Source organism: Archocentrus centrarchus, chromosome 20 (genome assembly GCF_007364275.1).
Source record: "Archocentrus centrarchus isolate MPI-CPG fArcCen1 chromosome 20, fArcCen1, whole genome shotgun sequence".
In the NCBI taxonomy this organism is placed as follows: domain Eukaryota; kingdom Metazoa; phylum Chordata; class Actinopteri; order Cichliformes; family Cichlidae; genus Archocentrus; species Archocentrus centrarchus.
In genome coordinates, this window is record NC_044365.1 from 28775644 (window position 1) to 28800195 (window position 24552).

A 24552-nucleotide genomic window follows, 5' to 3' on the forward strand; every position below is an offset into this window, starting at 1 on the left:
CTGCGTATTTCAGAAATTGCTGATCTGCTGGGATTTGCCTTCACCAGAGAATGGTCTGAAAAAGAGAGAAAATGTCCAGTGAGCGGCAGTTCTCGCTGCAAAGATGCTTTCTTGATGGCAGAGGTCAGGCGAGAATGACCAGACTGCGTTGAGCTGATAGGAAGGCAACAGTAACTCAAATAACCACTCGTTATAACCAAGGTCTGCAGAAGAGCATCTCTGAATGCAAAACACACCAAACCTTGGAGCAGACGGGCTACAGCAGCAGAGGTCCTGTCAGCTAAGAACAGGTAACTGAGGCTGCAGTTCACACAGCCTCACCAAAAGTGGACAATAGAAGAGTGTAGAAATGTTGCCTGATCAGATGACAGGGTCAGAATTTGGCATGAAAAAATAAACAAACATGAAAGCATGAATCCATCCTGCCTTGTGTCAACAGTTCAAGCTGCTGGTATAATGGTGTGTGGATATTTTTTTGGCACATTTTGGCTCCCATGGTACTGAGCATTATTTAATTTCCTCACTCAGTACTCATCTCAGTATTGTTGCTGACCCATCCCTTTCTGACCAGAGTGTACCATCTTCTGATGGCTGCTTCCAGCAAGATAACACACCATGTTACAAAGCTCAGATTATTGCAGATTGGTTTCCTAAAAATGACAATGAGTTTTCTGTACTCAAATCACCTTCATAGACAGCAGATCTCAATCCAATAGAGCACCTTTGGGATGTGGTGGAATGGGAGATTCTCGTTCCCGTCCTGGATGTGGAGTTGACAAATCTGCAGCAACTGTGTGATATCAAGTCAATATGGACCGAAGTCTCTGAGGAATGTTTCCAGCGCCTTGTTGAATCCATGGCACAAATAATTAAGGCAGTTCTGAAGGCTAAGATCTGATCCAGTACTAGTGAGGTGTACCTAATAAAGTAGCTGCTAAGTGTAAATAAATATAAATCAAATAGTGGAAGCAAAATATGCCATGTTTATGTAAAGTTAGTGGAATTTGCAGTTAATAGCTTAATTGCTATACACCCCCACACAACACTGAACAGCAGTTAAAATAAACATTTTATTTACATACCCTGTTAAACTCCAGAACATTCTTTGGATGCTTAAACTTCAGCGCCGAACTGCTGCTCATTACTATAAAAATTCAGAACAAATCACAGTAAAATGACTGCAAACTAACAAAACATTCACCAGTCAGGATAAGGAGACTTTTCAAAACAGTTTTTCTATAGAAGATGATTGTAATGACATTCAAATAGTGCAAAATAAAATAACCAGCAGTGCAAATTCTGCAGGAAACACTTCAGTTTCAGGTAGATTTTGGTTGTTGGGGTGTGAAAGATTGTCTCCAGTGTCACAACAGGCTGTCAGATTTTCACACTGTATCACTTTAACTGACTCCAGACTGGTACACAAATACAACATGCTGCTCCAGACTGGTACACAAATACTATAAAAGTTCTCCAGCATGCAGGATTTCTTTGTTTTCTTCCCCCTCAGACAGAATGACAGAAAATAATAGTAAACAGGGCTAATGACACCATCAGCAGGAGCAACACAGACATACATAAATTTAAGAGTGGAAACACAGCTGACTGTCCTTTGCTCAGCTATCTGATTTACTAGCCCAAAGCTTACACATTGCACAGGTTTGTATAAACTGATTGTATCAGATCATAGATTGATTGTATTTTTGTACTTTTCAATAGTTATTTTGAATCACATGTAGATTTTCAGTTATTAAGTTTGGGTTGTTACAATATGAACCATGTTTTTCAGGGGAAAGATTCGAGAAGCTCAAAATGCAAATACAACACAAATGTGACTAAAACTCAAGATTTATCCTGCCTGTTTTTCCAGCTTTTTGTTTGTTTGTTTCATTTCTGTTACCTTTTTATTAGATGTAGTATTACTTTAGCTTTTGGTATCTATAATAATCTAGATGTAGACACTGATCAGTGGATCATAAAGCACAATAAAGACAAAAATACGACGGCTTCACTGAAACTGTTACTTATTAATCCTACAACCTCAGCTCATATTTACTGCATAGACCATGCAGTCCAGTTCATCATGGCTTTTTATGTGTAATACATTCAGCAGTCACAATAGGCATAAAACATTTTTTTTTTAAATCATGTTAAAAAAAAAAAAAAGGTGCAGTGCAATGACTTACAGTATTACACAATTTCACTGAAAGCCTGAGGTAGATACTAGTTTTGTTGTACAGTTATTTTATTTAAGGTAGACTTTCTTTCAGTGAAACCGTCTAATACTTCACAGACTGTTTCTTTAAAAAAAATAAAAAATAAAAATCACAACATGGAAATATAAAACACTTGCTTTTCACCCTGATAAAGCTTTGAATCTGTTAATAGCATTGTCTGCAGCTCAGCATGTTTTTGTAATTTAAGGCAGCATTTCTTGAACTCAAGGTAATAACTGAGACTTGAGTTTGTGGAAGTGGAAGAAGAAATGTAACTCCTTTATGGATCTTGATGTGCATTCAACTGTTTGTGGTTTATTATCCTGTTTAGGTGACAGTAATTCAGAGTTGGACACTCAGTACTGATGGTACCGGTTGAGAGGAGCCCCATTCTGAAAAGTGTACTGACTGGGTGGTTGATGGTGTGGGTGAGAGTTTTGACTGGCTGGTACCAGCACATCAAACACACTCTTATTTGGAGGCACAGATTGCAGCATGTTGTCCAGGTCCATGAGTAAGGGAGGGGCTCGTACTGAAACTTGTCTGCTGGGAAGGATGGGCCAATAAGTATGGCTTAAGAAATGACCAGGTGCCACGGGAGAGCTACCGTAGCCATAAATAGGTAGCCCACCATGCAGTGGCATTAGAGGACCTCCATTGAAACGCATGCTAGGTGGGGCAACAACATTAGGGGGAGCATATTTAGCGTAGGAGGTAGGGAGCTCCCATGGAGGTGCAACAGTTTCCCGTCTTGCTGATTTCTGCAGTGGTGGCCTGCAATTATCTGACCCTGCTTCACAGTCGGGAGGAATGCGCTTCCCCAGCACCCCTTTCCATTCCTCATCAGATGAAGATGAGGAAGAAGAGGAGGTGGATGCTGGGCTTGCAGAGCTGGCAGAGGCACTATGAGAGGAGGTGGTGTAACGAGCGTGTGGAGCTGGCAAAGGCCGAACACGCTCCACCTCACCCCAGCAGTCCCTGGAAGCCATATCTACATCCCCCGAAGCACTGATCGGCCTCAGGCTGTGTAGCAGGGAGTCGATGGCAAAGGATGAGTCCAGCTTGGGTCGGAACAAGTCGTCCTGTGGTGGGAAGGAGTTTCCAGAAGACATGGGAGGGATGGAGGTCACGTGTTCAGGGCGTGTCTCAGACTCAAGTTTGTGTCCCTGCATGATGTAAGGGGCCAGATCCTGAGCAAAGATGGTTTCATCCTGGCGGGACACAGCTGTGTTCTGCCTCTTGAGAAGCTCCAGAGGAATGCGGCTCAGTTCCACTGCCCAGAAATTGCCTTTGCCCTGGGGCTTACCTGGGTCTTTTAACACCTACAGGGTGGAGGGAAGATGGACAGTGATATTAGTGCTTGCCTGGACAACCTAGACTGGCAGGACTGGCCTAGTTTCATTAATGATCATCACAATACAAGTGAATAAAAATGAGTTCTAGGTTTTAGCTGAAAGATCCTCATAGTGCATTCATTCAGTTGTTCCTTTAGAGTAATTTTTGTGAGACAATTTTAATTTTTTTTATATCCTTTAATTTAGTACATTTTACCATACAAACCTTAACAAAGCAGTCATAAGAGGAAAGGTTGTGTCGCACAGAATCCCGCCAACCTTTGTAGTTTCCTTTGAAAAATGGAAAAAGAGTACTGATCTCCTTGAGAATCTGAAAACAAAATAAAAATCTCAGCATTAATGTCTGATCCAACACAGACACACAAGCATCTCTTCACAGTATTTTAGTGTACAGGCACTATGTTAACTGGGATATATGTAATGAACTTAAAATTAAAATGGGAAACACATTATTTATTTGGTAAGAAAAAGAATGAATGCAGTCCCCATTTGAAGCACAATATTGGAATGTACTGTATATCTTATCACTGTTCCTGATACAGATCTGCGTCTGGTTCCACCGCAGTCCAGCCTTATCAAAGCAAAGCAAGAAGGGGACGGGTTGAAGTCACTCAAGTGTCACGAAGAGGTGACTGTTTAGTGTCATTTTAGGAACTGCTCGTACAGGCTGTAGAAATTACACACAAAACTCCTGTGGAGTCCACTTTAAATACAGGAACCAGTGACGGATTTACTTCTGCCGATGAAATAAAGTTACGATCATAAGCAGCTGCGTGCGCAAAACACACCGGGCGCAGTCTTAGGCACAAATGCCACAAACTCTGGTAGTGCATTTATACGGACAGCCGTAATTTTATTCTTACCTCAGCTAACGTCAGCTTCTTCTCTGGAGACCTCTGGATGACCATAGCGATCATGGCAAGATAGGAGTACGGAGGTTTTGGATACCGCTGGTAGTTCTTTTTCTTCCCACCGCCGGCATTTCTTTTCTCCCGTTCACTTTTCCACGTGTCCCGTGTTTCATCCTGTTTAAACTGTGCATCGTGAACATTCGGGTTTGATGATCTCGGTGATTCCTCTTTATCCATTAATCCCGTGGCGCTGGCGAGGTGTCCGGGGCGCTCCCTTGGTTCCTCTGAGCGCGGCAGCTGCTGGGGAGGCATCTGATCCGGGTGTTGAGGCCAGTGTTGGGCTGGTGGGCTCCACGGCGCTACGCCGCTGGGAGGAAAACTCTGCTCATTTCTGTGGAAGTCAAGTTGATGGTCGAGAAGTTCTTCTAGGTGGGACGGAGCGATTGGTGCCAAGAGACTCTGCCCCGGCCAGTGCTTTGTCATGCTGATCAGTCAGGGGAAGAATATCGCCCTGCACGTAGAGGGGGGAGGAGGTCAAAGAGTCGGTCCTTAACTTCTGGCAGACTGCTGGCTCCAGGCTGACTCTATTTGAAGAGCAAACAATTAACAGTTTCATGTAAATCCCGCTGCGTAATCGGGAGGGGAGGGGGGCAGTGAATGATGCGTTATCTGAAAGCAGAAAGACTGATCGCCCTGGGGGCTGGGACGGGTCTGTGTGTGAAGAGAGGAGAGAAAGAGACGGCCAAACTGTAAATTACCCATGCGATACCTTATCAACACGCCACATGCACCGCAGTGATTCCGCAACTACTTTGGAGACCTTGTTTACAGGATTAGGGGCACATATTCAACTTAATAAAATTCGGGTTTACACAATTACACGTCTCAGTCTTACGGTACCCTGTTTTTTTAATTTATTTTTTATATTAATAAGATTTTACTTGGGCTTAGATGCGAAGGGTAAAACTTGTTGGGGGGGGGGGGGGTACATGTAATTTCGATTTAAGCTTGGATGCAATCAACAATCTTAGATGAGCAAATAGACACAAGGGAGGGCTAATATTACAAACACTGAAGATGCTCCTTTCAGTATTTTATGGTTTATTCTGCTCAGTCAAATAAACAAAGTAGCCTTCATCGCATAGGGAATTATTTTGGAGCTGCGAGAAACTGAATCAAATCAGCCAAATTGCTGATTCGATGTGGCTGCTATTCGATGTGGCTCCAAAAAACATGAAAAGGTCATATCTATTAAAAACAAAAGAATAAACTAGATGATCAGTAGGTGCAGAATATTTGCAGTCATTATTGTTTTGTGGTGTCTGACAACGCGCAGCAGTGGGGGGGGGGGGGGGGGGGGGTCACAGTGGGGTCTCTCTGGGAGTATTCAGCATACCATTCAGAGCTGAAAAGACTATTTTCGGGAATGCACCTCTTTTGTTCAACTTAACGTAGTGCTAATGTGGAAACTTGCTTCCCAGCAAGACAGTGAAAACAAGTTGGATTAGAAGGAACCCCATCGGCAGGCTGGAGACTGTTCCATTGCAAAAAGAAGCTGCTTAGCATGTGAGGAAATACGGGGGCTATTCAACACCATTTGTGGGGTTTCTGGCGCTTACAAGCTGCTAAGTATTGTAGTTGGGAAGAGCATTCACACCTTAAACGGGAGCAATCACGTATACCCCCACCCCACCCCAGCAGCTGGAAAATGCCTCAACATCTTCCTAAAATAAATAAAATAAAAAAGAATTCCACTCAAGGATCAATATGAGCCTAAATTTAGGATCCATCATGTCACAACCCCTGAACTGTGGCTCTGGACCGTACACTGTTTTTGCACTACTGCGCATTTAAAAGCCGATTTGATCCAACAACTGTGTCACCTGGACGTTACAGAAACAGCTCCGTTTTCCTGCAGTTAAAATACATTTACCTCCAATAGGTGCTATTGAGCGTAGCACCTATTAAGATTGACACCCCCAACTCACATCGGAGCACTCCACAATCTAACTCGACATTTCCAGGTAACAGCGCAGGTAATCAGGTTGTTACAAAAGCTGACAAACTTACCACACAAATGGGTGTGTGTGTGTGTGTGTGTTGCAAGAATACGCGAAAAACAGTTTGTTTTGTAGGTCAGAGGGCACTGCTAACACGGTGAGCATCAAATCTCCTTCACACACCTGCTTTGATTTGGGTCAGTGACTTTTCTTCCACTACTGCTGATCTTCATGTGAGATTTATCCCCCTCTAGCGGTTTCACCCAAAACTCGGAGAAGCTTGGCTCGCCCAAAGAATTAAAATTAGAGGCTATTAAATAAGATTAAATATGTGGGGTTTCCAGAACCCTCCAGTGGAATTTAACGGGATTCAATTTCACTGACATTTCACTCTATTTGGGAGCTTTCCAGGCAATTACACAGGTGTGGCTGTGCAGAAAATCCAAAAATATCTACAGATGATACATAAAAAATGGGCAGTGCAAAAAACAAACACATAAATCTGTTAGTTAAAAGTAATTAATACAAACATGGCTGAACAGTAAGAAACAGCTGAAAGTAATGGATAAACTTTCAATCAGGTGATGATAGATTCATTGTATTAATTTTAATAGAAAAGTGAAATAGCTAATAGTTAACTGATTGATAGATTTGAGAGATAGTGGAAAAAACAGTTTCGAATAGAAGCTGAAACCTGACACAAAAGGGCGGGAATCACAGATGTATATATACATGCACCATGTTTCTACCTGCATTTGCATAACTTTTCCCAGGGAAGTGCTCAGTGCCAGACACAGTGATTTGAATACAAACTTTCAATCCATCTCTTCCTGTCTGTTGGAGTGCCTTTTAATAGGTTTGGTCTGGATTAGTGGGCAATGCATAAAGAGAATGGAAACCAACATGAATAGGACAGCATCTGGGACGAGGCTGTTCAGGCGGGCTGATTGTGTCCGGACAAATCCTTACTAAGCTGTCATCCATCCTTATCCAGGAGGGATAAAGGCTGGTCATTTGTCACGGAGAAAGTAAGAGAAAGTTTGATATGTGTCGTCTCAGTTACTACAAGAGTGTCTAGAATGACTTTCGCTTACTTTACCAATATGAATGCACACCATTGCTAAGAAAAACCTGTATCAGGTGTTTTTGACCTTTTGCCTGTAGGCTGGTATCAGCCCGCACCTGGTCGATGTTTCTCTGTCATGCCACATGAATTCTGCTTTGGCTAAACATTCAAAACCAGCGTAATGAACTGAAACACTTAAACGGTTAGATATTGAATTTAGACTGAAGTTTTCTTTGCTTTCCTGACACAGAAAAGCACAATAAATGACAACAAGAACAAAATAAAGTCAAGAAATATCTGAATAAGCCCAATCAAATTGATATTAAAAACATGGGTTTCACTGGTTTCACAATTAGTGAGTCCCTGCTGTCACTTTTCTCCTCCGTTTATGATCATTTTTATGCAGGAATTGCTACGTATATTCAAAAGACTTGAAGAAGTGCTTCACTGAGTCTTATCCTGAGGACCAGAGATGGTAACAATAGCTCCCAAATAGCTTCCTTGTTGTGACTCTGCAGAGTATCACCACTGTGCTGCACAGCTGGGTCCCTGCAGGGGTCAGCAGGTCACAAGGTCTTCAGTTTCTGTCTGCTTTTAGGATTTAGTAAACCGATTCTGATGCTTATAGGGACATCTTGTACCTTTCATTGTCCAACTGTATGTTTGATGGACTGTGTCAAATTTGATTTTTAATTATGGGAGTGTTAAAGACACTTGTTCAGTCTTGTGCAGTACAGAGATCACTATTTAGTAACTAAACACACCCTAACAGTTTATTAGGAAAAGACTGCAGTGCATTCATATTTCTAACAGCCAATCTGTTAGACACCCAGACAGGTGTATATGAAAACACACCCTTAATGCTTCACTTAAAAATGAAGGATGGGTTGTTTTTACATTACGGGAAATTAAACCTATTCATTTTTTAATGTTTTTTATTATTTATTTGTAATTTTCTGGCATGTATTGATACACTAGTGGAACCTTAACCCTCATTAAGTTGAAGAAAGGGTAAATGAATCACAGTTGGCTAACTTCAAACATTCAACCAGAAACACGGTGTTTTCTACACTTTAACATTAAGAAACCAGTGCTGTCAAGTGGTACTACCATCTTGTATAGTGTATAAATGATCAGTTTTTCGCAGAGCTGCAACATGACTCCGCAGCCTGTAGATTTTGCCGCCCTCTGGTGGAGGTTGTCCCGCGGGAGGAGAGGGCGCAGGTCCGGTTGTTATGGTGAAGCATTTCCCCAGAGGGGGCTGGCTGAAGCTGAAGCTGGAGCTGCGGCGGACGGCAGCTGATTCAGTTTCACAGCCGCAGAGTCGCACAGGATTTACTACTGACAGGCAGCCCAGCAGGTAAGATGTCCCCGCTTTGTTTTTCTGTTGCTTTACGTCGACTTTGCTCGTCCTTCTTTTAAATTGTCGCGTATAAGTTGAACTAAGTTGTCGCTGACGTTCACATTAAGGTTAATTCTCTGAGAGCAGCGCGGCTCCGGGTGTCGCGTCGCTGAATAGGAAGCTAATTTGAAGCTAAGTTAACAGGTAGCCGCTCGGCAGGTGCGCCTGTCATTTATTTATTTATTTTCAACGATTAAAAGTCAAGCAGCTGGGATAAAATAGGGTTAACTTTATTTCCACCGGGTGTTATGAATGAAGCCAGGTAGCTTAAATGAGCCGCTTGCATTATCTGCCAGCAGACTGAGCACCTGTTGAGCCTGCCTGTGAACCGCTAGGTAGGTTAGCTAATCCAGGGACTTCCGCTGTTGCTGCTAAAGCTTTCCTTCAAGATCAGTAATATAGTTTAATGTTTCAGCCTTTAACTGAAGTGTCAAAATGAAAACGTGACAGGTATTTAGCGCTAAATATAACATAAAAAAATCAGGCTAAATATATCGCAGCAGTATGAAAGGGCGCCATGTTCAAATGTACTTAATTACCCAGACATGAAAGAAAAAATATGACTCGTTTATGTCACAGGCGGCAGCTCAGAGTTCAGGGTCAAGCAGATCAAATCATTCACTAAGATGTGTGTTGTTGAGTAGTTGTAACATTGGCACAATGAATCATCAGCTATTCTGATAATAACAATATCAAGATCAGTCTGGCAAATGACATTAAAGGTTGATGATAGATTGAATGAATAATAATAATAAAAAATATATTTTACGATAAGATCCCGTTTTTTTTGGCTCTGGAAAATGTTTTTCTACATTTTATAGTTGAGTGTCCAAAGGTGAATTGCAAAGAAAATGTATTTGCTGATCGTAATAATAGTCATACTGCACATGGGCAGACCCACAAGTCTACGGAGGAGCACAGCCCTTTAACTATTTGACTTTAACCCTCCACCAATAACTCATTAACCTAAATAAACTCAAAGCAATTTGTTCTTGTCAAGCCCGTCTTGCTGGTCTGCAACGTGTGTTTGAAGTGCCTCTCCAGCAACATTTACTTGGCATGTAAAGTGAAATACTTACAGGTTTCACATTATAGACTAAAATGAGCATGTGTGCTCCTTGATATACAAAGTGACAGCGCACACAGAAACCTAGGAAGGAATCATAAAAAGGTCAGATTATGATGTAACAGCAGCAGTGGTAATCTCCACTGAACAAATAGACACTTCGGAAAGATTTATTGCTGAACTCTGAGTCCAGTTTTGTCAGGTTTGGCTCGCTGTCTTGTTACACTATGATATTGGTTGTGATGTCTCTCAGATGCATCTCATCCTGTCACCTGGCACCATTTAAAGATTCCTGCCCCCCCCCCCCTGCATGGCATGACCCCTACTTCCTACTTACAAGGAGTCAGAGGAGTTAAATTAAGATAGTCTGTCTCCTCCCCATCCTGTCTCCTCCTCATATTCTTCTCTATCTCCTTCCCATTCTTTCCTCCACATCCTTTTAACCCTCTCTCTCCACATCCTGTCCTCCAGAAAAAGCAGCAACTCTTTGTGTGACGCGTCTTTGCCTCCATCATTGTGTTTTTCCTCGTGGTCTCTTGCTCTCTCCTACCCTTTGCCTGCTTGGCAGAATTACTGAGATTTCTGAGTGATTATATGGAGCAACTCAAACCTTAACACATGACGGGGCTTATTGTAGATCCTCCTCCCTCAGTCTCATTTGTAGTCGTTATAATTTTGTCCTTCTTAAAAGTGTTGCAGCTACAAATATTTCCCCGTATCATTAACCAAAGTGAAAATTGTTTCAAGATATGTGACATCCTCAAATGTCTTGTTTTGTCCAATTGTCAGCCCACAAAGACATTCAGTTTAAAGTGATTTTAAACACAGAGAAGCAGTGTAGATGCTGCACTTAGGTAATATTTGGCTTTTTAATTAAAAGCACTTGTTCATAATTTTACAAGCAGTTCCCAGCGCTACACTTTCTAACAGTGAGTATTTGTGAGTATTTGGCACACAGTTTAGGCCACTTTGGCATTGATTCAGATTGCAGGCGGGATCGTTCCCGAATCATCAGGCTACACTGACTCAGCATTGTTTGTTTCAGTGAGCGGGTCGGTAAGGTCCTCTGTTTCAAATCAAACAGCTCACAGTGCTGGAGGTTGTACGCAAGAGCCGTCTGGTGCTGTTTTATGATGGCGGAACAATGAATGAAGCACAGAGAACCAAGTATGGCCAGATTCAAAGTTGGCTGTTTAAGCTGTATTTTCTGTTTTGATTAGTCCCCGAGGTACCACCCACTCGATGAATGCTTGAGCCTTGAGTATATGTATTCATAGTACTCTATTCATTCTAACTGTTGAGTGAAAGGTTATATTTGTCAGCAGCTGTAAGCAGACATTCCTGTTGGGTCATTAGGTGGAACATTAGTCAGAAGACTACAAGTGTCACGCAGGGACTTTTCCCAAACATATTAAATGTTAGTCATATTTTTCAGCGCGTGTGTGAATGTGCATGTGTGTGGTGTCTGCCGTGTTATGGTTTGTACAATATCGGTGATCTCACCTTGTCTTTTCCTGTGTAGCTTCCTGTCTAGCCTTTGCCTGACTCTGGGAATCACAAGGTTTCTTCCACACTCTTCCCACCAAACAAATTCCCCATTCTTAATACAGGAAAAGCAAAACTAACAGACTCATGAAATGCTAGCTCCGGTGTCCATCCACTGCTTGTAGAGGGTACATCTGTAAGATAAAATCACAGCATCACAAAGAAATTGAAGCTCATTTTCATGCTGTTGGAGTGTTGTTGTTGAGATTATAAAAACAGAGTTTGTATAATTCAAATGGGCTTGAAAGTCAATATTGGTATGACCACTTTTATTCTTCACAGCCTGAGGTCTCTTAGGCAGCTTTCCTGTAATTTCTTCAAGTAGTATTCAGGAATAATTCTCCAGGCTTATTGAAAGACATTCAAAGTTCTTCTTTGGATGTTTGCTGCCTTTTGTTTTGTCCTCTGTGAGCACCCCCCACCCCCAGAAAAAAAATCAAATTTGAACCAAAAAGTTCAAATTTGGGTTTATCACTTCATAAGTCCTGTTGTCACTGATTTTCAGTCCAGTTCTTGTGTAATTTGGCATACCTCAGGTTTTCAGCTAATAGATGGGAATGGGAATCACTTTAGTGTAAATATAGGATTTTTTTTGTTATCTTTGTCATTTTTTCTGGATTCAACTAAAAAAATACAATTTCTTTGTCTTTGCAACAGGCAAAGGTCTGCAACAGGCAAAGACAAAGAAAGTGCCTAAAAATTGTAACAAAGTGCCTAAAGATAAAATTTAAAATGGGTTCTTTGTTCTCTGTTATGTGCAGACACAACACTGGTTCATCCTTTGAGTTAGGTTCCTTTTTCATGCTTGAATGATTCATAGATCAGGGGTGGCTCGGGACTTTTGCACAGTACTGTTAGGGTACTGTAGTTTTAATATTTGTCCTGGAAATATCCTCACATGGTGACACGTTGTCTACCGTTGACCACAACCAACCTATAAATATGTCCAGAGAGGCAACACAGTATTGACTCACTGACTGTTTATGTGTCATTTTTTTTCTCTAGTTCACTTCTGAGCTGCTAGTGTGTCCGAGCAAAAATAAGTAAAATAAAAACAAACCAAAACTGGCTTTGTGCTGAGTATTGGTTTACAGAGACAGGACCAGAGTGGAAGGATGTGTGGTGGCCGATCTACACATGGACTGTGTTTTTGGGTTAGCGTGTACCAAAATGTTAGCATTATTCACAAACACAGCACAGCTTGTGGTGGTTGTAAGCTTAATTTAACAGTGACAAGATCAGCATATTGTTATTTATTAAATATATTTGTGTAAATTATGGCTGGATAAGGTGCTTATGTCATAGCATGGCATGGAAGTACCTATGATGTGGAACTTAATTTCACCTTCAGTCTAAACTTTTTTTTTTTTTTGCAATATCCTGCACAGAGGGTGATTGCTTTGACTATAGTTGTAACATAAAATTATTTACACTATTTTAGATCAGCTTGTTTAGTGAAATATATTTACAAGGATGTTGTGTCTTCCAGAATTGGTCCTTGGCGAGAGAAATCATTATCATATTTACACTTTAGGCATTTAGAAAATTTTAGCACTACTACACTACGTGTTTTGAAGTTGACACATTTAGTTAATAATGCATATGAGGATTAGTTTCTTAGTGAAAAAGATGGATATTTCATGGCATCTGGAGGTCCAAAAAGTCATCAGGCACGAGAGGCATTTTTGTAAACCTGGAACTCTTGCACTGTGTTAAATGCGTGTATTACACTGGACCTTAGTAGGAGAGGATGTCTTAAATGTTTGCCAAGCTTAGCATTTAACACCATGGCATCAGGAAACATTGCCCTCATGTCTGAGCGTGTTTGTGTGTGTAACTGTATTATCAATTAATGTGTATGTGCAATAAAGTTGGCCTATGTGTGCTCCATTGTGCATTTCCCATCACAACTCTCATGTAATTTTGATGTGTTTAAGTACCGTAGCGTACAAAACAGTAGATGCTGCATGAGGTATTGCAGCCGCTGTTCCTACAGTTTACAGTAGTTCATACAGTTATCTATCCCTCCAGCCTCATCTCTCCATAGCTTCTGGCCTCATCTGCCTGTCTGATCATCTCTATCAGCCCTTACATGTCACATCCTGCTGATCAAAATGGATATCTCTCTCTGACTCCTTTCCTCTCTTTCACTTATTGTCAGTGTGGGTGAATAACATGAGTTACTTCAGTGTATTTTGGGGGTTCTCTTACATGACACATGCTTTATTAATGATTGAATCATGTTACATTTAAAAAATATATATATATATTGAATAACCAGATTGTGGCATATTCTGTTTTGGCACTGGGAGGAAAAACTTGGTAGAGTATCATTCTGGTGCACTCCAGCCAACTGTTGACACCAACCTTTCTAATGACCCGTCATTGAAAGGTTTGCAGACACGTGACCGCTAACAGTGTGATGTTAATTTGTCTGTCATTCTGGATGTGTGACAATCATGGTGACAATGTAGGATCAAGTGAAAAAAGCCCCAGTCACACAGCGACCTAGAGACCAGTCTGCAACCATTTGGCAACCACCTGTTGTGAAGGGAAAAACTAGTATTAGTGGTTGCTGGAGGTTGATGGGCAGGGAACATGATTGCTAAAGTCCCAGTCACGCAGGTCTACAGACTGGTCAGTGACCCCCCCCCTGGCAACCACCTATCACTAAGGAAAAAATGAGTACAGTATTCTCCAACCAGTCCAAAAATCTCCTCATGATTTGGTTTGGCTGCGAGCATATTGTTGTGGTCATAGTTTGAATGGAAGTGGCAGACTTGTCTACAAATACTGTCCAGCTGCTCTCCAAGTTCTAGTTAAACTGTGAAAAGTGCAACTCAAACTAAGAGTAAAACACAAAGTAAAAGTTGGGCCTTTTGAAACATATTGGCTGCAGAACTGAGGCACAACTTTTACTTTGAAGGCCAGCCTTTTCAATTTTCTGTTTTACTACCACTGGGTTAGTAGTTAGCAAGTATTTGCAGACAAGCTCAACACTGAAACACTGCAGGCAACTGTGGCAATCTGCTAGACACCAACTCAATCACTTGGAGGTTTTTGGTGCAGCACCTTCTTTGCAACCAATTTCATCCAGCCAGAACAATATGGTGGACACGTCTTGAGCAATGTTCACTTGGTCTTATATAGAAACCTCAATAAAGACACATATTCTGCACAATTAGTCTCACATACCAGCATATCAACATGTATTCTCTACCTTGATGAGACAATGACATTTTGCCTTGCCACCCAATCACTTTCACAGACCTTTGATTTTTAAATCAAAGCTCCAATCTCATTGTACATCCTGTATAATGACAATAAAGGCATTCTATTCTATTCTATTCTAAAAGCAATTTGGATTGCTGCATATCTGTTCAGCACCCTGTTGTCCTGCAGTGATACACCATGTGAGATCCACAACACAGATCCAGCAGGTCAGGTGAGGTCGTATTTTCATGGTGAGAGTGGAAACACAATAAACCAGTTTCACAGTCACAGAGACAAAAGGGGCACACATTTATTGTCTGCTCAGTCAGTAGGCTATCATTATTCAGCAAGACTGGTGTGAGGTTATTCAGGCCACAGAAATCTCTCTGAGTTCTCTCTGCTCTCGCTGGGGCAAGATTCCCACTGAAGGCAGCCTCCATTCTCACAGTGATAAATTAAGAAATGCAAATCATCAAATTCCATCCCTTGAATGTGCAGGGTTATGAATTAAAGCTCAAAGAACATTTGTAACTCCTTCTTTGTTTCAATAAAGCAAACAGGAAGTGTTAACGAAATAAGCATTGAATCATTTATTTTGGGAAAAAATGAGCTTCTGATGTGCACAAAACAACAAGCGCCTGATTTTGTTAGGTACGGGAATCTAACACAACAAATATTTAAGTTTTAATTTTTTTTCCCTACTGATCTATCAGATTGTGTCTGGAATTATCCCACTAATACATCAGTTAAGTTCCTGTGAGGATTTTCCAGATTTCTCCAATCCTTTCTCCCTTTAAAGCCCCTTAAAATGCCACAACACCTATTCCCCCTTTTCATTTGTAAACTGCAATATACCCAAACGTATCAGGGCCCCAACTATAATTGGACTGTTCTTTAAATATTTGCCATATATTTACTTTTTCCTGTTGACACGTGAATGCTGATTTTTGGATACGTGCCTTTCTTCTCTGTGAGGACAAAAGGTTAAACAGCTCAGTCTTATAATTGTTGTAATTTACAATATTGGTATTATAATTTAACAGTATTATCACACGTCTCAATGTTGTGAATTTCAAATCCACTTTAATCTGTGTATTCTTTAAAAGACAGATCTGCGTAGTAGCCTAATCCATGGACAGGGTAAGGTTGTGACCTTAAACCAAGGAAATCCTTACATTGTAGTTTGTGACAAAGGGTGAAGGGTTAGGTATCCTAAAAATAGTAGGTGTACACGGAAAACTGAATACAAAAGCCTGTTCCCAAGGTAAGAACTATTAAGCTTCTAAATGGCAGGGTAAGACCTATTAAAAGTACAATTGTAGGCCTCCTTTTGCATATCATATTGTACACAAGGATTTAAGATATAACCCTCTACACTTATGTTGTAACAAAAGACTATTTGCACTTATTACAACTATTAAAAACAGTGCTGGAGTCTTTACTGAGGTGAAAGTCCAAGAGGAGCGCTGTAGTTGTTGTCTAATGATTCTTGGTACACCTGTTTGCCCTCTAATCGGCTGATGTATGGAGCGCTGTGGTCTACAAACCTTTTCAGGCATTGGTTCAGTGCTGCAGTGGCTCTGTGGCCCGGGACTGCTGCCTTATCAGTCACTCTCTCTATCTCACTGAGTGCCTCTAGTTGACCTTCCTCTCAGCGCTCACTGGCCCAGGCCTAAATAATATATGAGCAGCCTTGAGAGAGCCGAGTGTGCGAGCCACGTAACTCGACTTGGAAGCTAACAAAAGCTAATGAGACTGATCTCGAGGTGGGAACTTGCACTAAACTTGCAGCTCACGTCCTTGTTATTTAACTGCGTTTCCACAGCATCCATCACTCAGTCTCACCCTGTTGGTACCCCAATGCAAGCAATGCGTGTGCTGGGCTGCAGGGTATGTCAGTCATTAATGAAAAGCATCCCACGCTCTCAGGTTTCCTTCAGGAGAGGAGTGGGAGAGGAGGGAGTAGGAGGAAGGAACTCGGAGGTTAAAGATAACAGGATTAAGAGAGCAGTATGCGTTCATTATACTGTAACACAGTACTCACATTTTGTCTCACTGAAGTTTATCCTTCTCTCTCCCTGACCCACAGGCTGATCACATCTTTTGAAGACCTACCAAAAAGTTCACCACCCCCTCCACTAACACTACCAACAAGAAGTTGTGAAATGTTCTCAATTCACCACCCAGCAATATTTTAATTCTGTCTGCTATTTTTCATTGTCAGTAACTGAAGTAGGACTTTGGCTGAATCCTTCCAGCTCCTTTTTATTGTCACTGGATGTTTGGTTCTTTCCACTTTGTGGATTTCTTTTTCACTGCTGCCTATGGATTTTCAAAAATCCACTCCTGTGTTGGATCCAGTACTTGAGCATCATTGCTATCCCTTTGGATTAGAAGCTATGATAGACTTTCCTTTATAGCTTTTTTCTTTCTGTCTGCCCAGTGGATGTTTCGGCTAGTTGCCCAGAGTAGAAATGGATTGGAGGACTGACCGCTGGATGAAATCAGTTTGGACTATTATGTTTTGGACACCTTCCTGCCACTGTTTTACATTGCCATGAGTTTTTAAAGATGGGAAAGAGACAGAAATATCTGTCACCTGATTGCACAACATAGTTTTTTTGTTCCATCACACTTAGGACAATTTTGCCTTTCGTGTAAAGATACTTTGACGGATGAACTGCAGCATCTTTTTGTGTTCACCAACCCTAATGTAGGGTTATTTGGCTGACAGGAGGGTCTCTTTAAGAAGCACAAGATAGGCCTATGAAAAATCAAGAAGGCTGAAACCCTGAAAGGATTTATTATCCCCACATAATAAGTGAAAGAAACATTATAGTAGCCGAGCTGCTGGGACAGCTAGTGGTGGAGTGGTATCATGGCAGCAGATCATGGTGAGCTACTTGCTGAGATGGCAACTATTGGGCGCCTGAGTGCCACAGAACGCCTCAAGCATGCCCAGAAGCGCCGCGCTCAGCAGTTGAAGTCTTGGGCACAGATGGAAAAGGATGCAGCACGAGGGTCGAGGGCCAAAGCGGATAAGAAGAAGCCACGCACCACCAAAGTGACATTCCCCAATGCTGTCACCCTGCTTGATGCAGCTGCCCGCAATGACCTGAATGAGGGTAGGTATACAAAATCCAGCACTTTGACACCTGTAGAAAACTGATCCACATCCCTGAAATATGTGAACAGAGGCCCCAAAAGTCTTGGGCTGCCATGCAAGGCTTCTTTGTGCCTCATTCACCTGATTTTGGCTTTTCCTGAAAGAAGTTGTGGCTCTGTAAAAACAAACTACTCACGATGTGAAAAAATGCATACTTTGTACTGAAATGCATCAGAGATTTAAACGTAGTAACCCTTTAGCAAGGTCTTTATTTTTATTATTATTATTTTTAAGCTGCAGTACCAGAGGTAGTTATCGCTTTATCCAACTTGGGATAATTGTTACCTCTGTTAAGGGCAGATAGGTGGCAAGTGTTGTAACATTCCTTTTTTTTTTTTAATGAAAAGGACTCTGCCCTCGTGGTTGGGCATAATCTGTAAATGCATGCTTCTATTTATTTGTATTTATTTATTTTTGCTAGTGAGGGAGCTGCTTAACAGCGGAATCAGCCCAGATCTGGTCAACGAGGACGGACTGACGGCCCTGCATCAGGTACACATGCGTTTAGCTGCAGGAGTCACCAGCCGACCACCGTTCACTGTTAACACTGACAGCTGTGTGCACTAAAATGCCGCCTCTCACTTGCCTAGTTTTGCCTTTGCACTAATCTAATGCTAAATGTGTCATCAACATTACCGAGTTATACAAAAAACTGTTTTACTCACATGCCATCATTTTGCTATAGCCAAAATTCCCCCGCCCCACCCACCTTCCCAGTGCATTTCCTGCATGTAAAACCACACGGTTCTCACACACTACTGTCAACATTCAGGCCACTGAAACACCTGCACGGACACCTTTTCCAGCATGGTGAGGAGCTTTTACAGGCACAGCCGTCCAATAGTCAGGATGACACAAGATGACTGTGACTACCCTTAAGAACTGCTAGGTCGTCTTCTGTACAGTGTCTGTGTTTATGTTGTGTGCGGTCACAGTTTTGAGCTCATGAAGTACTACTTGTGTTTATTATGTCTTTTACTTATCTTAAGTTTGTTTACATAAAGATAGCGATTATTTCCCAGTGTTACAGACCGAAGGGGTGAGATCTTAAGAGTGAAGGCAACTTTTTTCCTTGCATTCCTTTTTCTGGACAGACACAGTCACACAGATTCCTGTGTTTTGTTAGCTGAGACCTTAAGACACAGCTATTCCTGAGGCTTTGCAATTTAAATAGGAATTTTCTCTCCCTTTTTTAATTTCTCTTATGCATTCACACACACACACACACACACTTCTGTGCTCTCCTGAGAGGACTGTTTGTTAGCACAGAGAACTCTTTAAAGAGGAGTATACTTTCCTTTTTCCCTTGGAAAATTTGGTGTTTACTCAGAGGGCTGAGCACATGTAATTTTGTTTCTTTATCCAATGCATTACTTTCCATTAATGAAGATGCTTAGATTTGTCCTCATTTTCCAACATCATATTTTTTCCATGCTTATTACAGCCATTTTTATAAACAGTATTACATTTTCAGAGCTTCAAAAGTAATTGGAGAATTGACTGACAGGCAGTTTCAGTTTCTGACAGAGGCTCGTTCTGTCATTATTCCATGACAAATTAAGCAGTTTAAGCTCTGGGGTTCAAACAGGCATTTGGGATCTTTTCAATGGAATTCCTAACACAGGATTCAAAGAGATGTTGATGCAAGTGAGGGAGGCCATTATTAGGCTGAAAACCCACATGAGCCTATCAGAGAGATGGGAAAAACTATAGCAGTGCAAAATCAGCAATCTGGTTCAAGAGATCCCTCGATAACTGGAGATACAGAGGGTTTATAACACTGTATTACACTCTAGAACAAGAAGGCCAGGTTAGACTTTACCAGAAAACCTCTAAGAGAGCCTGCACAGTGCTAGAAATAAAATCTTTGGACAGATGAAACCATGATGAACGTGCAACTGTCAAAAAATTTTAAAAAAAGTGTCCAAAAACGTATGGATCCAACTGTATGTACATTTTCAGACATCTGCTCTCTGTCCTCAGTGCTGCATTGATGATTTTGTGGAGATAGTGCAGTGCCTGCTAGATGCTGGTGCCAATGTGAATGCTTGTGACAGCGAGTTGTGGACCCCTCTGCACGCTGCTGCCACCTGTGGACACACTGGTCTGGTGCAGCTCCTGATTCAAGCGTGAGTGCCCCCTCACGTCAAAACGGTTCTCTTTCTCTCACTTAAAAAAACAAAACACAAACTCTGTCACACAAAATGTAAACATTTTTAAGCTGATATATTTCATTTTTATTCTGCTTTATTTTTCCAATTTTGGCTTAATGGATATTTTCTAGGCTGCAGTATAGACTTAGAGGTTTGGCACCAGAAAGTAGCTTCTAAAACCAATGCAAATATGGTTGCAGTCTGATTATGAAAACACTTTGCAGCTTTGCATATTAGGGTGTGTCAGTCTAACCCAGGTCTTTTTGCATGTGTGTGTGTGTGTGTGTGTGTGTGTGTGTATGATTTCAGTGGGGCCGATCTACTGGCTGTCAATGCAGATGGCAACATGCCCTATGACCTCTGTGAGGACGAGGCCACCCTTGAGCTTCTGGAGATGGTTATGGCTGAACAGGGTCAGTGAGAAATTTGTGAACAGATTATTCTTCCTACCTCACATTTGAAATCAGATGGCTAATATTCATGTGCAGTCCCAAACTAAGAAGAAAGCAAATATCCGTTATTATCTCTGTAACTGTCCAAGTGATATCTTCGGTCCTGTCCCTGTGTGTGTCATCTTGTGCAGGGATCACTCAGGACCGTATAGATGAATGCAGAGGGGCTAAAGAAGCAGCTATGCTGGCTGACATTCGGGCTCTGGTTCAGAGCGGAGCAGATTTAAACGCACAAGATGATAATGGAGCAACTCTGGTAAGTCACAGGGACACATGCACGTGAACACAACTTAGATATTGTGTGGCGTAAAAAGGTGGTATGCACTATATGCAATGCAACGTGTCTGCATACACATCAGAAAGTATATAGCTGCACCCCTATGTGGCATAATTAAGATGTAAGTCTATATCTGATACCAGTGTATTTCCGCAGCTTTATGAATTCTAAAGAGTATGAATCAGAGTATGAATTTAATAATTTACTGACTGTTGAACAGTTAACCATTTGCACACGTCTTCTTTTGTAATGTTTTACCAACCAGTACTATTAATATTCGGCCAATATAATAATAATAATATATTCTAGAGAATTGACAAAAGTAATTATTTTATTTGCTGGAGGTTGTGAATTCTAGTTCTTTGCTGAAATGCGGTTTGTGTTTTTTTTAATTCTCTCAGCTCCACATCGTGTCTGCCAACGGCTATATGTCTGTGGCAGAGCTGTTACTAGAGAACAAGGCTCAGGTGGATGTGAAGGACTCTGATGGGTGGACTCCACTACATGCTGCCTCCTGCTGGGGACAGGTTGATACTACAGTCATACCTAAAACAACCTACTGCTTTTCTTAAACGACCCGTTTATAGTGTTTGTATTTTTGCTCCATAGATCCAAATGGTGGAACTGTTGGTGGCACATGGAGCCAATCTAAATGCAAAGTCCATCTTAGAGGAGACACCCCTAGGTGAAACTAGAGTATTTTTGTTGTTGTTGTTGTTGATTGGTCCTCTGTTGTGTAGCTGACTTCAGTGAATAGCAGCGCCTTTGTCAAAGTAGTAACTCACACCCATAATTTCTAACTTGTTCATGAGAGACATTTAAGCATCAAACCTTTGCTTTTGGTGCCTTTTCAGATGTATGTGTTGATGAGGAAGTAAGAGCCAGACTGATGGACTTGAAGCACAAACATGATGCCATCATGAAGAGCCAGGACAGGCAGAAAGGCACGCTGCAAAGACGAGCGTCTAGCACAGGAAGCAGAGGGTGAGAGTGGACCTCAGGGGAACCAGAGGGTGGAAAAACATACACAAAAGTTGTTTGTTTTAACGCTTCTTCCCCCCCCCCCCTCTCATTTGTCTACAGTAAAGTGGTGCGTCGTGTCAGCGTGAATGAGCGCTCCAGTCTGTACCGCCGGGAGCACCACAAAGAGGCCATGGTGTGGCAGGAGCGCGGCCGGCAGCCTGAGCCGCAGGATGACGATGAGGACAGACAGACTGACAATGAGCTGCACCAGCATGCTGCCATGGTGATGGAGCTTTTGAATGGTTCCTCATTGTTTTTGTGATGTTTTCAAACAGTGTAAATATATATATATTTTTCCCCCTTGTGTTTAAGGTTGCTGCTCGTGGTGCAGGCACATCACATTTAGAAGAACTGGAGGCTGTAGACAGGAAAATTATGTCCAGCGTAGGGAATGGAGAGACCTCTGTTTCTCTGGCATCTTCTGTACCAGGAGAGCTGTGGAGTGGGGGAGGAATCATGGAGCGCAGCGCCTCCTATCAGCTCAGCTCTGCATCTGGAGCAGGGTCTGCAGAGGGTGAGGGGGGAGATAATATGACTCGGGAGAAATCACACCATACCCTGGCTGACCTGAAACGCCAGCGGGCAGCTGCTAAGCTCAATAAATACCCAGCACCTGCACCACCGCTGCCTTCCCCCGTAGAGGAAGAGCCCTCTGTTGCACCAGCTGAGGTGACAAGCACTCAGGATCAGCCAGAACCTGAAATGACATCTGCTGCACAGCAGGCAGTCTCCACCAGCCAGGTGTACTTCACCCCAGCCAGCGGTGATCCTCCACTTCTGAAACTTCGAGCCCCTGAGGAGGAGCAGTCCAGCAATAAGGAGCCTTGCTGTGGACTCATGTAGAAAGGCTCAGGCAGTCAGACAAACGCACTGCCTACAGAGTGCAGGAGCTGGAAGTGTAACAATCCAAAAGTGGCAAAAAAAAAACAAAACTGTCAAAACAAACACTTTAAATGAATCACTGGAGACTCTTAAGTTAAGGCTATATGCCAACAATGGCTTGATCTACGTTGCATTTCAAGTGAACTAAAGTGCAATCAATGTGCTTGTTCCCCCTTTGATTAACGTTCTCATTTGTATTGCACGCCTCACACCTCTCGCTCTCCCTCCTGCTTTAGCTACAGGAGAACTCCAGATTCCAGTGTTGCAGTCATGCAGTCAGAAGCACAGATCCCCACCCACTCTGTCTTTTGGGGCATTTCATTACTCATATGTTAAATACAAGTAGATTGGCTGAAAGCCTCAGAGTCATGTTAGGTTTTCCAGATAAAACAGAAACTGAATTGCAGCAGATTTATTTGAAATCATTGAGGTTCTTTTTTCTTAATATTTGCTATGACAGGTACATGATCTATATTAGCATACATTATAAATGAGAGTGAAAGAGTTTTTTATTTAATGGGGGATTGCTCATGGTGGGTTCAGTTAATATTCTGAGTTTATATTTCCAGAAGATGGACTGTTTCCTTGCTTGATGTTTTTTTTTTTTCCCCTTTTTACTGATTTTTTTTCTTCTTCTCTTGTTGATTTCCAGTGCACAAACTTTAAAATGGTGCAATTTGTTAATGAAGCATTTGTCTCTGCTGTGAGGGAAATTTTACTCACCCCATCATCATCATCATCATCACCGCCAGATTCTTATTTTTCTGTTAGTATTTCTGTTTTTTCACCCTCAAATTGGAATCATATTATTTATTCTTCCTGATCCTGAGACAATTTTATTTAAAGATAATTATGATACGTTTGTATTAACAGAATTTTCAGAGATTTTGTTTCGTTTTCTTGTCAAACCTAGCACACTTGTCACGATTGTTTATCAAAGGTTGGTGCCTTCATTGATAGTTTATTTAAAATAGGTTTGCAGCGCTTGCACAAAGTCCCACGTGTAAATTTGGTGAGCAGTGGGATCATTGAATGATCTGTCTGACATGGACTTGATGTACGCTCAGCACACTCCTAATTTCTGTATTGCATTTCAGTTTTGTTAGTGATTTTTACTGATCCCTGTTTAAAAAAACAAAACATAAAAATATGTTGTCACAAATTATTTTGTATTTTTTTTTTTTTTTTAATGCAGGTGCTTTTAGTGAATGTATGAATGTTTGAAGAGGGGGAATCGGATAATGCATTTAAAATGAAATATTGTATTGCAACTTACATTTTTTAAGTGTGTGATTTGAGGCACGAATGGGGGTCGGATGATGGTCTTACAGTTGGATAAAGAAGCTGGACCTATCCCAGGACTGACTGAAGTCTATCTTGTTTATTTGATGTAGGTGATGGCGCCCTCTTGTGGTAAAAATGAGCAGCTGCATATTTTTCACCAGCCCTCACTCCCCCTTTTCTCTTCCTCTTACATCATATCGGTCACTCTGACCTTCTGCACATCTCAAATGGCACAGTCCGTTCCAACCTGTCTGCCAGAACAGCAGTTAGTACACAATGACAACTTAAGGTTTAACATCGTGGTGCACCAGAATAACCCTTATTCACACACACAAACATATGAACACACATCTAAACACTCGTTTATGCTTTGTAAGGCCTCAGTAACAGTTACGCACATGGGGGTGGGGTTTGGGGTGGTGTTATAATTGGAACCTGCTTAAGTTCAGACTTGCTTGAAGACTACTGAGCTAAAAGGACTGCTCCTATAGATCTTGTAGTAATTATACAGCTGTTGTAAAACAAGTTATGTGATGGTGAGCTGTCATTTAACATTAAGTAAAGTAGGAACCAAAATGCACGTGATAGTCACCAGGGCATC

The 24552-nt window shown here is 41.6% G+C and overlaps 2 protein-coding genes across 3 annotated transcripts; one reads left to right on the forward strand and one right to left on the reverse strand.

The window, feature by feature from the left end:
• Window positions 1-2474: 2474 nt before the first annotated feature.
• Window positions 2475-4920, reverse strand: foxh1 (forkhead box H1). The gene is made up of 3 exons (XM_030755967.1): window positions 4435-4920; window positions 3777-3881; window positions 2475-3538 (listed from the first exon to the last, which is right to left on the reverse strand). The coding sequence occupies exons 1-3, from the start codon at window positions 4903-4905 to the stop codon at window positions 2573-2575; spliced, it is 1542 nt and encodes a 513-aa protein (XP_030611827.1). The 5' UTR covers window positions 4906-4920; the 3' UTR covers window positions 2475-2572.
• A 3808-nt stretch (window positions 4921-8728) lies between these two features.
• ppp1r16a (protein phosphatase 1, regulatory subunit 16A) lies at window positions 8729-23810 on the forward strand. 2 transcript variants are annotated; one of them, XM_030755965.1, is made up of 11 exons: window positions 8729-8848; window positions 16804-17839; window positions 18302-18372; window positions 19864-20009; window positions 20343-20446; window positions 20617-20741; window positions 21164-21289; window positions 21372-21447; window positions 21617-21746; window positions 21846-22008; window positions 22098-22628. In XM_030755965.1, the coding sequence occupies exons 2-11, from the start codon at window positions 17593-17595 to the stop codon at window positions 22626-22628; spliced, it is 1719 nt and encodes a 572-aa protein (XP_030611825.1). In that variant the 5' UTR covers window positions 8729-8848; window positions 16804-17592. The 2 variants fall into 2 exon arrangements, with proteins under 2 accessions (XP_030611825.1, XP_030611826.1); XM_030755966.1 differs by lacking the exon at window positions 8729-8848 and having other exon boundaries at window positions 17593-17839; window positions 22098-23810.
• Window positions 23811-24552: the final 742 nt, after the last annotated feature.